At 45.0% G+C, this 15,582-nt stretch overlaps 1 protein-coding gene across 1 annotated transcript in view; it reads left to right on the top strand.

Moving 5' to 3' along the window:
• Nucleotides 1–6,265, top strand: part of INKA2 (inka box actin regulator 2) — a 29,692-nt gene extending 23,427 nt beyond the window's left edge. Inside the window, exon 2 of the mRNA XM_082227666.1 lies at nt 4,308–6,265. Coding sequence (XP_082083792.1) covers nt 4,308–5,354 — 1,047 coding nt within the window. The 3' untranslated portion in view covers nt 5,355–6,265. The remainder of the gene's footprint in view (nt 1–4,307) is intronic.
• Nucleotides 6,266–15,582: the final 9,317 nt, after the last annotated feature.

Here is a 15,582-nt window from a genome sequence, read left to right as displayed (position 1 = left end):
AAATTAACCAATGCCTAACCGCAACTTATAAGTTGTGACGATTTGCTACGCAGTAGGCAAAACCCAAATGGCACCAGCCAATCAGCCAAATGGTAAAATTCCTACCAGGCCCCTGCTCCAAAGCAAACGACCCCATGACAGGCATAGCAAGGTCAGCGCAAACAAACCCTAATTAAAGGGAAGGTGGGCGGGTAATCCAATGTGTGCAGCGAAAAGAGGAAGCTCAACGCTGCGCACAGGGACCTATATAGCACCCCCATCAATCAAATAAAATTGCAACCATCAATTTTCCCCAGCAACATTGGGGGTGCCCAATCAAATTTGTGGCCATCCAAACTAACCCGCCCAGCAACAGGGCATGTCATGGTTGCTCCCACTGCAACACGTGCTCTCCATGAAGGAGAACCCGCTTTGATGGACTAGATGGGCCACTGGCCTGTTCCAGCCGGCTCTTCTGAACTTATTAGGGTTTTTGTTTCAAAAAATCCAGACACTGATGTTGGCATGTGGGGAACTGAACTCAAGATGGGGGAAAATGAGAAACGGAAAGAAGCTGAAGGGGACAGATTTGCAAATAAGCAGTGAGAAGAGCGAGGAAAAGGAGCAGTAACTTCCGCATTGCTTGGGCTTTATGAGATGGTGAGAAGCAGGGATGATTGTGGCAAAGAGATAAGCCTCCAAATCTTGGTCCTAAATGTCTCATCTTAACAGCTGGAAGCAATTACTCCTGGAGTCAGCTAGTTAAAAGTGCATAACAATGAATAAGACATGTTTAGGGACCCGTTGTTAATTAGCCATTATTTTGAGTTCCCTTGCAGCTTTAACTGAGATGCTTTAGCTCACTTCACAGCACACCCTGCCTCAAAATGGCACACAGAATCTCTAGTGCTTTAAGACATTCTGCTGCGGGATGCCTTATGTAACAAGCCTTGCATAACTTCTGCTAAAAGCACCTCCAGCAGCATCAGGCTCGCTCTCTGAGGTTTTATGCCAAAATGCAAGTGAAGTTTGAAGTTAGTTTTTTAAGAATAATAAAATATCATAACATCAGAGTGGAACTATAAAGCTGGCATCCGTCTGTCCCGGGAGACAATAAAGGATTGCGCCTTTGGGGGGTGAAGTCAAACTGTGGGAGGGTTATAGCACCTGCTGAGGCTGTAGAGACCGATACAGGAGAGGCATGTTTTGTTGCAGCTGGAGCCGATGTAGGCATCCAGTTGTCCTGCTGCAGGTGCACCACGGCGTGTCTTCTCTCTGAGCATCCTTAGCACAGTTACCCAAAAACTATGCACTTCGTTTGCAAGGGTGTGTGTGAAAATATTTGCAAAACTGAGTGCCCCCTTTTGGCACTGCTAGATCCAGTCTAGCGTGTGTGCGCGCGCACACACACACACACACACACACACACACTGTGCCCCCCCCCTAGAAAAATAGGTGCTGGTACTCACCATGAAGTTGTCATAGTAAGTACCACACTTTTTAACAATGAAAAACAGGTGCCGGTACTGCATACCCTTGAGAACCCCCTGGAAAAAAACACTGTGTGTGTGTATCCATCTCAGTGCCCATAAAAGAAAATCAAATAGTTCTTGGACAAGTTTGGATTTGATATCCCGTTCTTTCTACTGAGCCCAGTCAGTCGTCAGTCATGCTCAGAACCATTTGACGTGATTGACAATGGTTGCCCAAGACCTCCAATGAAAGGCCTTGTTCCCAGCCTGGTTATTTAAGATATTTTAGCTGAATGGGGTAGAAGTAAAATTTGGGTATATATTCTGCCACTGGAATTTGGAAAAAATTGAAAGGAGAGAAATGTTTCCTGGCTAGGAATTAAGCTCAGGCCATAGCAGGGAGAGTGCCAAATCTGGACCATTGGACTCAAACCCTTATGCTCCTTTGTTATCATCTCCCTCTCTTGAGACAGATGCTGGGAATGAGCGCGCCTGAAATATTAATAATTCCTAATAGGTCCTTGTCACATGAGGCGTGCTTTGTGACTATACCCCTCCTTCCTCCCCCCTCCAAAAAACGGGGGAGTTAATTGAATCAATGAAGTGAACAGCACAGCCATCCAGCATATGCCGGCTTCCCCTGTCAGCCCCAGTCATTACTGCAGGACCCATTGTCACTCCTCGTTGCTTGATTACACCACTTGGCCTGCGAGGGGATTTGATGGGAAGTGTCCAATGAGGGGCCAAGCTGTTTCCAAAGTCAGCTTTGCAAAGCCCCAGATAAAAGGGGGCTTCCCTTAATAAGGCAGGAAAAGGTTAGGACGAGAGGCATTACAGCAAATCTGGAAAGAGGTAAGGTGATAGTTTTCTCTGAGGCTTAGAGAACAGATGGGCTCCCAGGAGGTTCTGCATGTGGGTAACAGAAGAGCTGTTTCTTTTCTAGGAACACGCTTATCACTTGTGTAGAAAATCGGCAGAGCTTTTTGCAGCTTTGGCTACGAGCTAGCCAAGAAGGAGAGGGCTTTTAAAATTTAATCAGAAGTTAGGAGCAGCATCCTCTCTTTCAGCCTGGCAGCTCCTTGCTCTGATATTCTGGCAGGCAGCTGGGTTTCTTGCTTCTTCTTCAGCTGCCTCTCTAGGTCCAGTTTTGAGCCTTAGTTATTGGAGAGGCACTTGCATGCTTCTGGGTGCGTTTAGCGGTTTCAGCACGGTACGAGCCTCTCTGATCCTGACGAGATCTTGCATTCTCTGCTCCCAAGGAAACAGCCGAACTGACAGGCAGCAGAGCTAATGTAGTGAAATGATGGCAGATAATGCCTGGCAATGGAGCTGCCAGCCTTGCGCATGGGTGTTAAAGGGGCAGCTGCAGAGCAAGAGACGCTCCCCCCAAACCCTCACTTAAAGAGAATGCAGTGAGTTTTTGAACAACGCATGGTGATAACAGACATGTAGTTGCAGGCTCAGCTGTGAAACGGGTTGAAAAGCCCATCAAAGAGTTCCAGCTTCTCTCCTGCAGCTCTGTGCAAGAGAGAAAAAGAGGGTATAGTGGCAGGCAGCTGTTAGGAAGTATGGCCCGTTTGTTTTATGATGCCGCGTTGGGAATCAGATCTGGTTCCTCTGTAAGGGGAAGCGTGCAGTGAAAGGGCAGAGTGGAGAATTTAGAAGCTGCAGAAAATAGCCGGCGTGTTTAGCATGGCAGGAAGGTAGCAAGAAATCCGAGCTAATGATAGGTCTAGTCTGGAAGCAACCCAGGAGAGGGCGGGGGGGGGACCCCCTCCCCTCTTTTTTTGTTTAAGTTTATAAACTTGTGTGCATATTTAAAGCAATAATCCCCTTTACTGGTGATGATTATCATAATAATCACTGTCACTGATAATATATTTTTGTCATTTCTTAGAAGTATATGGATCTATGACTTGCATTTCTGCAAACAGCAGATAAGGTGGTAAGTCTGTATCTGGACTGCACCATTTCACATTTATGGTACAGGCTCAGATCACTGAATGTTCTCCCATACAAAAACATTCGCTTCAGATGCAGAACTTTGCACATCATGTCTTCCTCCTGACATACTAGGCTTCTTTGTGCATATATTTTTTTTTGCATGAAGTGTATAATCATGGGAGCCCCTGCCCATAGTTTGAAATGGTACTGCCCATAGCCAGGTTTGCCACTTCATCTGCTGTTTGTAAGAACTAGGCCACTTTCTCAGGGTAATAGGGTTAATTTTTTATAAGGAATCTTGATGCTTGATTGCATGCATGATATGAAAAAAAAGTTTTTTAAAAAACAACAACCCTGAATTTATATCCTGCACTTCTTCCGAAAGGAGCCTGGGGCAGCCTAGAAAACGAAAGATCACAGTTCTGCAAAAAAAATTATGGGTATACAATACCTCTGTGGAGGACTATGTGCTACTTACTCAATATCTGGGAATTGCCCAGGGAGCTGACTTGTAATACTGAAGTAGTTTGTCGTGCACACTGAAGAAGAATGAAACTGATGAAATTCAATCAAATGCTGGTTGGCTGAAACATAGGAGATGATAGATAGATAGATAGATAGATAGATAGATAGATAGATAGATAGATGATAGAATAAAAACTGTACCAATGACCACATCAGATTACAGTATACAGCTTTCAAATTCTTTGCAGTTCTGTATCCTGCTGAAAACATAGAAAGAATCCAGCCTAGTAATGCATGATATTTATAGATCTCTATATAAGGCCAGACAAGTGGAAGAGAACAGAGTTCACTTCTCTTTCTCTGTTGTCTCAGTGAGACCTGCTGTTGTCATTTGGCTTCTTCTGCACTAATCTGAAATCCTCTTTTTCTCCCCCCCTCTCCTAACAGCTTTCCATGAAGGAGGTTGGGGACGGGCTACATGAACAGATGAACTGCATGATGGGTGCTCTGCAGGAGCTGAAACTCCTCCAGGTCCAGACAGCTTTGGAACAGCTGGAGATCTCAAGCAATCCAAGCCAGGTTCCAGGAATTGGCCAGCACCAATATTGTCAAAACAATAAGGAGGCACCAAGAGCAAGGTGTGAAGCCAGCAGACAGGGCGAGAAGCTGCTGGGAAGAAGCTACTTGCAGGACTGCAGTTCCTCAGCCTTTTCGTGCTCTACTCAGGGGTCACAATCCGCCAGCCCGCTTCACCGCATTACTTTGCCAGACAGTAGCTATGGATACATGGCTTCTTCCCTTAACAGCATAAGCAGTGAGGACTACTATCATGCGAGCGGACATTCATCAACAGTGAGCACGGCAGAGTACCATTCTCCGAGGACGTTTGAGTCGTCCAATGAGCACATGACGAGAAGCTGGTTTTCCCAAGACACAAACAGCTGGTCTGAGAGTAGATCGGGGTGCAGGGAATGTCAGTTCTCTGATGAGACCAATGACTGGACTTCTTCGCTAATGTCTCAGAGCAGGAATCGACAGCCTCTCATCTTGGGCGACAACATCTTTGCTGATTTGGTTGGAAACTGGTTGGATTTGCCTGAGATAGACAAAAAGGTGGAGAAGAATGAGACAACCCTGTCAAGCAGCAGGTCCCAGGAGTTTTGCAGAAAGTTCTCTCTCACAGCCAATATCTTTAAGAAGTTCTTAAGGAGCGTCCGGCCAGATCGAGACAGGCTGCTGAAGGAGAAGCCTTGCTGGCTGCCGACAGAAGACAAAGAGGCCGAAATCTTAAAGAGGCCCAAAAAGGCAAGCAAACAGAAGGGAACCTTTTACTTCCCGGTCCATGGGAACCTAGCAAACTCACACGACAAAGCAGAAAGGTGCCAAAAGAAGGAAACAGGCAAGGCCAAGGCCAAACATTGCACCAAGAAGATCCACAACACAATAGAACACACTCAGTCAGGGTTTGATTTTAACACAGCTGTATGGGTCTGAACTCCCAGAACTTGTTATCTCCTTTGCCTCCACTGTTCTGCCCCAATCAGGAGATAAAACAGTGAGAAAGGTGGAAGAAAAAGAGATCTGGCATGCAAGGACTGGGATGAGGAAAGGGAGAAGGAGTTGATCTCCATACATTGACACAAATCACTTCCCAACTAACATCTATTGGATAAAGGGAGTCAGTTTGTATGCAGAAACTCCCCACACTAATGCTTAAGAGAATCTTTCACAGTTTGGAGAAGGAGGGGGCACAGCAGCGTCTTAATTAGCTGTTCCTCTAGACTCCCACTTTCATAGGCTTCAAGGCTGCCAAACATTTTCAGTTCATCTCTGATTCAGGTAGCAAGAGAATGTTACGTCTCAGTATGTGTGTGTGTGTGCAAGCTGGTGTGTGTGTGTGTTTACAATTTAACTCTGCTTTTTTCCTGTGTGCACTAAGTCCTGGATCACACTCCGGGCAAATGAATAAGCACTTGATAATTAAATTAAGAGTGAGGGTTGGATTTGTAAGAAGAAGAAGAAGAGAGGCTGTGGGAAATGATTTGAGTGAAGTTTGTACAACCACATTGCGTTTTGACTGTTCTTTCTCTAAAGCGTTTTTTTCTGGCTCACCCCTCATGATCTGTACTGTACTAGAATGTGTCTAAGGAGTGCTATGTAGTGAGTAGCCAACCCATCGCTGCAACTTTAGGGTTACCAAACACGCTTCACCTCTTCATTTTGCCCTCAAAGCCTTAAACTCTGATGCCACACTGAGGTCCCAAGTTGCAATAGACCTTTCCTTGACTTTATTGTTTCATTTTGCATTTCTTACCCTGTACGAGTTTAGTCTTGTGAGAAATTAGTTCTCCGGCGGTCAGCTCTCCCAAGAGTTTGTTATTAATAAAGCGATGTTCCTCTCTCCACGTATGGCTTGGTGGGGCTGTTTGTGCATCGTGAGAAACTTGTGGAACAATTCTCATTATGCCTTGGTTCTGTAGGCAGAGAAGAAGCCGCATGTCACATGTTTCTGATGGCAGGAAGTTGAGGGTTCAGAAAGAAAACTGGAAAAGTGACAATAGGTGGTAAGTCTGTGGTGATGGTTTCACTGGATGTTGGGACTGGCCCTGAATTCCCAAACTCCACTGCTTAACACTTGGCCGATTCTCTTGGGCCCTGCATTCTCTATCTGTAAAATGAAGAGCAGATGACTTAAACAGAACACAGGTTTGTGACACTTTAGGAAAAAAAGAATGAAGGCATAACACCCTGGCAAACTGAATGGGTGTACCAAAGTTTCTTTTCATTCTAAGATTATAATAGGGGTCAGTTTGACTCATACAACCTGGAAGTTTGTGCCAGAACTTACACCTACATTTTGAGTTGTTCCAATCTAGATTTTATTTTAACCAAACAGTACTATGCAGTTAATGTACTCCTTTAAACTTTGCTAAGCAATGGGAGGGCCAGAAACGTGTTTTGTTTCTTTAAAAAAATGTCAGTGCTGTCTAATAAAATTATGTTCCTGTTTCAGTTCCCCTAAGACAAACAGTCAAGTTGGAGGAGCCACCAGGATACTATAACTGAGAGCCCTCCTCCTCCCCCCGCTTACAAATGAATTAAACATAGGCACAAGGCAAAAGCACTATTTCTTTGCCCTTACAAGGAATCAAAAGCTGGTGAAGGATCTACTATGGGCACACAGGCATGATACACTTTCCATTTTTCCAACAACTGCAACCCTTTCCCATTCTTTGCTTTCCTGAATTAATGGACATCATTCTATGCCCCAAATAGTTAATAACCATATGCTGATAATAACTGGCTACCTACTGTCTTCTTACTACGTACAAGTACTTCATAAGAAAATGCCCAGCTGCATTAAGGTTAATATAAGTGGATGTCTGCTAGCTCAGGCACAACATGCATTTCTCGCAGAAGTCCCATGATTCTTTTTTCCACTCTGTCCTCAGCCCAAAGCAGGCTGAACTGGCTGCAGGTCTGAATAGGAGAAGGGAAGACAAGAAGTTTGCTGAACTTTGTCTCCTCTGGTCATTTTCCCATTCAAACTCATCAACCTGTGTTTTCATCCATGGGGAGAAGACACAGGGAGTCCTGTGAGGTGGAGGGAGCAGCCCAGTCTTTTTGTTTTTGTTTTTGAACCCTAAACTATGGCAGAAAGAATCACAGAAATCTGCATGGTGCCTAATTTGAGTGTTACGGCTTTAAGTAAAGATTATATAAGGTCAGGGTGTATATAATCGGGAGCGTATGAGCTGTTAGGGGAGGGGGTAGTACCTCTGGTGGGGGACATATTGTGCTCCTTCTGGGGTAGTTTGTCCACCTTTGGTCCCCACCTTGTCCTCAGCTCTCTCCTGTGTCTCCTAGAAACTGTCCATGCGACACCAGCCACACTCCAGAAACAGCTTTGACTAGCTAATGGATTTCAAACCCTTGGTGAGTTAGGAAGTTCCCCTGCATGCAAAGACAGACTCCGGTGGATTGAGAGGATGAGACCAATAGTGGGTCCAGTGGTCAAGAAGGTGGTTTCTGCATGTGCTGTAGAGGGAAGTGAGGGGCAGATGGGGCTCATCAACCTGGGAAGGTAGCCCATGTAGGGGAAGGAAAACTCTGATCCTAAATCTCCACTACCTTGTGGGATATCTTCAGGAGAAGAAAAGGCTCAGGAGTAAACCCTACACAAATCTGAAGTAGGAGTCCCAAAGACAACTGGATACCACCTTGTACGCCTCCTTGCAGCAACTTGCAGTCAAGCTGGTGCTAAATGTATTGCTTTGCTTTCCCTTGGACCACATCCGCAAGGCCGGGTGGAGGGGAGGTGGTCCTGTCATCTGGGCAGGCAGGGCCTCCATACACACTGCCCAGAATTGCACCCCGGGGAGGCTATTACTGTGCTTTCACAGTGGTTTGTCTCTTGAGACAGGTGGATGCCAGCAACGACAATATAAATCAATGGAGCACTGGTGAACTCTGTGTCCCATGCCATCTTAAAATCATTTTAAAATTGGATGAGAAGAGACACAATAATTCAGAAGTAGATCTATTGAAACATGGAGTATATAAATGTCCTCAGCTGCTTTTTAAAGGCTAGGAAGGAAGGACAAAAGTAGACGTGTCAAGGGTGCAAATCCTGACTGCCAAGCCTGTCCCAGTAAAAAACCAATATGCAGGCATAATGGTGAAATAAATTAAAAAATGGTGGCCTTTGTGAAATTCCAGGAGATTCAAGTAGTTGGACCCTGCAAGCTGTTTAGAGAGCAGAGACAGGGAACCTATGGCTCTGTAGATGTTCCTGGACTCCCAACTCAAAGCAGTCTCAGCCGACATAACTAAAAGTCAGTGATGGGAGTTGTAATCCAACAGCCTCGAGGGGGGGGGGGCTATTGGTTCCCCATCCCTGATATAAAGTGAGCAGGAAAGATACTTAACAGTTGGAGGCTGTTGGACTTTGAGAGACATACTGAAGCAACCTTCCCCAGGCTGGTGCCCTTCGGATGATGTTGAAATACAGCTTCCATCATAGGCAGTCGTGGGTGGAACTGATGGGTGCTGGAGTCCATCAGCTGACCAGAGGACACCATGTTAGGGAAATCTGCTGTAAGCAACGTTTATGGACAAAGGGTCCTTGTATATAAGAGGATGAAACCTCCAGAGCATTACACGGAACAGGAAGAAAATGGGGAACCACTCCCATGGTATGTAAAACAGCTTTCCGTCATTGTCTCTCATGGTTTTAAACTCCACTGCCTGGCCTGCTTGCTCACACACAGCCAACAGAACTCCACGCAGGCCCTGCGACTCCAGGGTTTATAAATAAGGTAATGTGAGCCGATTTTGCCGTGCCACGTGGTTCCTCGCAAATGGCAAAAGCCCCCATAACAACAGCTGTCAGCAAGCACTGTTTCCCTCCTGTCTGACAAGGAAGCCAACTGGAACTCCTCCTGAGAAAGAGACCTTTGGCCTCTCCTGCCTTTCCCTGACAGCTGCACGGAAAGCATCAGAACACTCTCCCTTTTATGTGATATTGGTGGGGCCACGGGAGGGGGGAAATATAAGAGAGAGAAAAGATTGCCAATGGAAACTCTACCCTGCGCCAGGTTGCAGTTGAGAGACCCTCAGACAGCCATATTGATTACATTTCCCCTGGTTATGGGAAGATATTAAAAGCTTGTGAGGGAAGAAGTTCACAAGCGTCCCGCAGGTCGGCTCCAACGCTGCACAGAACGTCTGTTCCCTTGATACTGTACAGTTCCTGCAGCTGTTGACTGGGTAACTCCTATTAACCAGGACTGTCTGAAGTTTGTTGGTGGTCTGCTTTAATCTGATGGGACTCGAGGCTCACTGTGGTCTAGACTAGAGTCATAATTTTCTGAGGTGTGCGCTCGCCTGTGTATTGTGCCCATTCTAGTATTCTACCCAAGACCTTGCGCCATGAACATCATACACAACACAATCCTTGAGTGAAGCATTTCCCCCCTACTAGTTCTCAAGGGACAGCTGGCGACAGCGCCTGCCCTAACATTAGGTAAAATGAGGCAGCTGCCTCAGGCAGCAGGTGTGGGGGAAAATGAGGGCAGTGGCAGCAGTCCCCCTGGCCATTCCTCCAGAGCTCCCTGGCTGCTTCTTTCTGTCAGAAGCTAGAATTTAGTACACCATGTGTCCTGCCATGCACGACCTGTGGCCATCGGGTACAGTGGAGAATGTTGTCTGTTCACCAGTACTGAGGTAAGATCCAGCTGCCAGCCAAGTTGTGTTCTGTACTTGGAATGGGGAGAGGCATGATCTTGTACTTCTCTTCAGGAAGCAACGTATCTTGGGCTGGTCTTGGATAGTGACACAATGAAGGGAAGGTGGAAGGGTATTGCACAGAATTTAGGACAGTAGTAAGTAGCCAATTCCAGAAGTCACTTTTACCTGAGCACAGCACTCCTCTTAACTGGCCAACTTACAGCCAATTCTCATGAACCCCAAAGCAAAGTGCGACTTCACAGCACATCATAGATGGTCGTGAACCGAAGCAGCCATCTGTCTGCTACACTACAGGACCAAGAAAAGTCTGTTATAAGGATTTAAATAATTTCCCCCTCTGGCCTCATCCCACATAGAAAATTGAACTGGCTGGAATCGGAGATGGGCTGCTGTAACACTCTTTAAATTTGCCACATGCTCAAGTCCAATTTTGGGGTCACAAAAATCAAGCCTGAAATTGATGGGATCCACAATTTGAGATGGAATCTAATAACTCAAGCTAAAAGAAGGGCTAAACACTGCTGAAATAAATGGAGCTTATACTGGAGGAATTATTTGTGAGTCACAGCTATAGTTTTTGGCAGAGTCTGGGTCAGACAGTTGGCAGAAGCCTTGCAAGAGGGGAGTCAGTACTGACAATGTTGTGCAGACTGAGAGACAAACGAGGAAGGGAACAATGTGTAAGCACAGGCTTGGCTGCAAATTCCATCTAATCTCAACTCACAGACCGTCTTGATCGATTTCGGCTGGGGGCCCCCTATTTAATATTTTGAAGGCATCATTAATTGCTGTCTCACTGCCTTCGTGACTTTCCCTGAAATAATAATAAAGGGCTTTTCCCTTGCCTGATGCTATTTCCATAAAATGATTTTGCATTGTTGGGGAAGGGACGTGCCTAATTAGCCTGACAGAAGTATTTAATGAGGCACCATCAGATTCCTGCATCTTGGTTAGGATTTGTAAATGCAAAGCACACGACACAATAGCACCATTACCTCTCACCCCACCCCGTTAATTACAGCACATTCCCCCACCCCTGGCTTATTTCACGCAGTTTATGTGAGGAATAATAAATGAACCTCAGGCCTCCGGGTGTATTAGAATCCCCCCCATTTTTGCTGCCACAGGAACAAATGATAAAAAGAGCTTGAACATCCCTTTAGTATTGATGGTGCCCACCCAAATAAAATTCTAGGATCGCAGGATTACACGGGCCCAGAGAAACATTATGAACCTCTCCCAAAACTGGCACCCCCTGCCACACAATACAGTAGTGCCCCGCAAGACGAATGCCTCACAAGACGGAAAACTCGCTAGACGAAAGAGTTTTCCGTTTTGGAGGTGCTTCGCAAAACGAATTTCATATGGGCTTGCTTCGCAAGACGAAAATGTCTTGTGAGTTCATGCGGTTTTTTTCTCCTTCCCCCCCTTTTTCTAAGCCACTAAGCCGCTTATCAGCTGATCCAATAAGCCGCTAAAAGCCGCTAATAGCGCTAATCCGCTAATCCGTCAATGGGCTTGCTTCGCAAGACGAAAAAACCGCTAGACGAAGAGACTCTCAGAACGGATTCTTTTCGTCTTGCGAGGCACCACTGTAGCTGCCTTCAAATGAACACATATAATCCCAAGCACAGTGTGCCACAATCAGACTGCAAGAGTAAACAAGGCACGCTTCGCAGAGGTGCCTGCAGACCAAATGATGCTTAAGCAGATAGATCTAGGAATTTCTAAACATTTTCTCCACATGTGATCTGGTTGTGTAAATGGGTTCAGAATACTCTGGTCAGGAAGCAATCATTCAGAGGACTTCTTGCCCCTTTTCTATCACACCAGGGTCATTTCATCTTTTATAGTGCCATAGTATAAAGACCAGAGTTCAAATCCCCACTCACTTGGGGGCCTTGGGCCAGTTATTGCCTCTCATCCTAGCCCACTTCACAGTGTTATTGTGAACATAAACTGAAAGGGGGGAGAACCATGAATGACATCTTAACCTCCTTGGGTCAAGGTGGGATAGATATTTAGAAAAGGATGGGTATACATTTATATAAATGCCAGGAGTAATCCATCCACATGGCCTGGAATTGTCCTAGCATAGTGACTGTGACATCACCAGCTTTCTGTCCTATCAACTCTGCAGTCAGAGGAACACAATATTAATCAATCGGCCCGGGCTATCTATTTTATCCTGAGGCAGGCAGCGGAGGGTGGGGGGAGCATTGGATTTGAATTCAGTCTCTGGGAGCTTCTAATGAAATACAGTACTATCTCTTTTCATCAAAATTCACCCCTTTCGTTCTAGACTGTCATTTCTTGTCATCGTATTCCATCCATCAGAAATCCAGAGCCAGCTGCTGTGGTTTTGACTCGTCAATTGACTTTTAGGATGGACCAGTCATTGGTAGGCACATATCTTTCCAGTTCTTATCTTATTTCTCCTCACAACAACTCTGCAAGATAACTTAGACTTAAGAGACAGTGATTTACCCAACCTTGGATGCACCAGTGGAGATTTGTACCTGGGTTTATTTGAACCTAACATTGTAAGCTAAAGTGCATGGCAGAAGTAAGTATTTCTTCTCCTTTCTTCAGCTGTATCAGCCATGGAGAAACATCAGTGCTGGGAGTTGCCTTGGAAGCAGTCCTAATATAGTAACTCTATGGGCAGCTTCCTTAGGCCTTCCCTATGGATTATGCCTCAAGGAACAGCAGCTCTGCTGTGACTCAGTCTCAAGATAGCAAGAAGGAGGCTTCGCAGCTGGCGACTAGAACGTCAATAGTCAGGTTCCCCAGATATATAAAGCCCTAGGAATTTTTTTTTGCAGGGGGTAGAGAGAAGAGTGCTGCCATTTTACTTGTGCAAAAGTGAGACTCTATGTGACAATGATAAATATAGTGCTTCGCAGATATTGCTAAATAGAGGCAACGTATGGCCCATGAGCACCTCTCATTAATTTAATTTATATCTCCTTGTAGGATTGCCAGCTGGCCATAGTTTTACAAGCCCATCATTTTACTCTCATAGCCTCTCGCCAGAATTAGAAGATGCAAATCAGAATAAATGCCATCAAAGCCATTTCTGCTGTTCATGACGAAATGATGCATCTGCTGTCCTAGAACACATGTGAGCATTAAGGTGCCAGACAGGAGTGGTGGCTGCATTTGCAGTGAATTTTGCACACAGGAGTAATGCAGTGCAACTACAGCTGTAATGCTATTCAATTTGGTTTCAAATGGAAACAAAAGGTCCAGCAAATATATGCTGAACAATGCTCTGCTCCAGGAACAGACAACATGCTGAATTATAGACAAAGTGATGTGAGGGTGATGGAGAAATCAGTCATATAAAACTTTATATCTTTCATTATAGTGAAAACTGTGGTGCTCTTTTACACACACTTTAATGTGATGCAATAGCTGCTGTTGCATGAGTCTGCTAAGCCCATGTAATCTTCATCATCATCATTTATAATAATAATGTTATCCATAATAATGGATATCCATAATAATGTTAACCACTCTTCCAACAGAATATTAAAATACAATAGTCTATTAATCATTAAAAGCTTCCCTTAACAGGGCTGCCCACTGGGGGCCAGAGCATAATGTGGGTGATAATGGGGCTGATAATATAGATTGAACTCACAGAAATGCCTCTTCAGTATAGGACTGATTTTAAGGGAAGAAAGAGCAAACAAGAAATATCTACTTCTCTCCATTCAAATACATGATACTAATATGGATTTATAATTTTTCATTTGTCTAATGTATTACCCTAATATGGATTATGAAGGAAAGTGATTCCCATTGCTCCCTCTGCTCACCCCAAAAAGCTCATCAGCTTGCAATTTTGTAGGCTTAATCCACTCTGAAAGGTCTCCCATGCCTGCAAATTTCAGCTACTTCTAGCAAAAGCTATAACTGTTTTTATTCCCCATAAGCGTGAGTGTAGGGTGTGGGGTGGGAACAAGACTTCATTTTATACAGAGTGGCTCAGAACCCAAATCACAGATTAAAGCGGACAGAGCCCAGAGGGTCTCAGAATCAGATCAGATTCCACCCCCCAAAAAAAAAAAAATACCGGCTACAAGGCAAATCTTGGAACCTGTCCATATCACTAGCTCTTACACAGCTGGAGGTATTTCAAATTGAGGATTGGGGAAGAAATGTAATATGCTTATTACCACATGGCATTTCTTCCCAGCTTAGCTACTTAACTGCACAGCGCTGGCCACTGAATTGAACGGCACAATGTGCCTGGGAGACTTGTGAATGCAAATGGCTTCTCTTGGCAATTGCAATGTGGGCATGATAGAGCTAATCAGAAAAAGAGAGAGCAGGTCTGCCTTTCTGCCTCACTCAAGTATAGGGGGAAAGGAGGAGGCAGGTGGGTTCAGCTGGCATATCCCATGTTCCACACACAAGGTCTGAAAGAATGTGTTTCTTACAGGGCATGTTGGATCAATTGGACACATAAAAGTCTCTTTATTTTCATACCAATCCCAATGAAGCTAAAGACTCCTCCAACATCCAGAATCTGATGTTAAGACAGATGGTCTCCTAAAGACTTGGAATTATAACATTTTTTTAAAAAAAAAGAATAGTAATCTGCAAATCAATTTCACATAAAATTCTTTTTCTTGCACTGTAATGGAACTCCTCAAGCAAACTCTGGCTGAAGGAAAGGGAAAGTTGTGCTTTCTCTTGCTTGCTCAATTTTTATGGGTGACATTGTGAGACAACGGAAGCCTCATTCAATCAGACCTTTTTATCCTTTTTTCAAGTCAATAAAATGCAGTAATTACCAGCCTGGCATAGCTTCCTGCTTTTCCTTCACAGGTCACACAAGGCCAGCACTTTGCTTTTACGCAATGCTGCATTGACTTTAATGGTTAGTCGGAGGCACTTAAGCAAACTGAGAGATCTTCTCAGGTGACAGTGCCCTCTCGGGGATTTCCCCTTGAGCCAAAGGCTAGCAAAATGTGAACTTAAAAGGCTCAGCAGTTCTGTCCTGATTTGCCTTTTTGCCTTATTAACTCTGACACCTTCCCATTTACTCTTGAGGCAAATTATCAGCCTCTGGATCGGAAGGAGCTACATTCTGTTACAGAGGCAATGGCAGAACTGGTCATCAGCAACAGCGAACAAAGAAGGAGAAAAACTCACCCAATTCAACAGGCACACGTGGGTTTAATGGTAAAATGTCCTTTCTGGCAAGACAAAATGATAGGGTTGCTGAGGGCTGGCTGAATGCAGCTGCCACAGTACTGTCTAGTACTTCCATACCCCTCAACCGGGACATCCTGTTTCTTCATGCAAGAGCATGGTAGTTATTTTGGGTGCCGCAATCCCACACTGAAAAAGCACTTTGCGGGGGGGGCAATCTTGTGTGGTGTCCCAAAGTGCGCATTTTGGGGCACCCTGCTCTCACATTAGAGCACTGCTCACCCCCGCCCCCCAAAAGTGCTTCCTT

This window comes from Podarcis vaucheri, assembly GCF_965113315.1.
Source record: "Podarcis vaucheri genome assembly, chromosome: 6".
NCBI lineage: Eukaryota > Metazoa > Chordata > Lepidosauria > Squamata > Lacertidae > Podarcis > Podarcis vaucheri.
The sequence above is the reverse complement of the archived record's forward strand: the minus strand, read 5'-3'. Positions and strand labels throughout refer to the sequence as shown.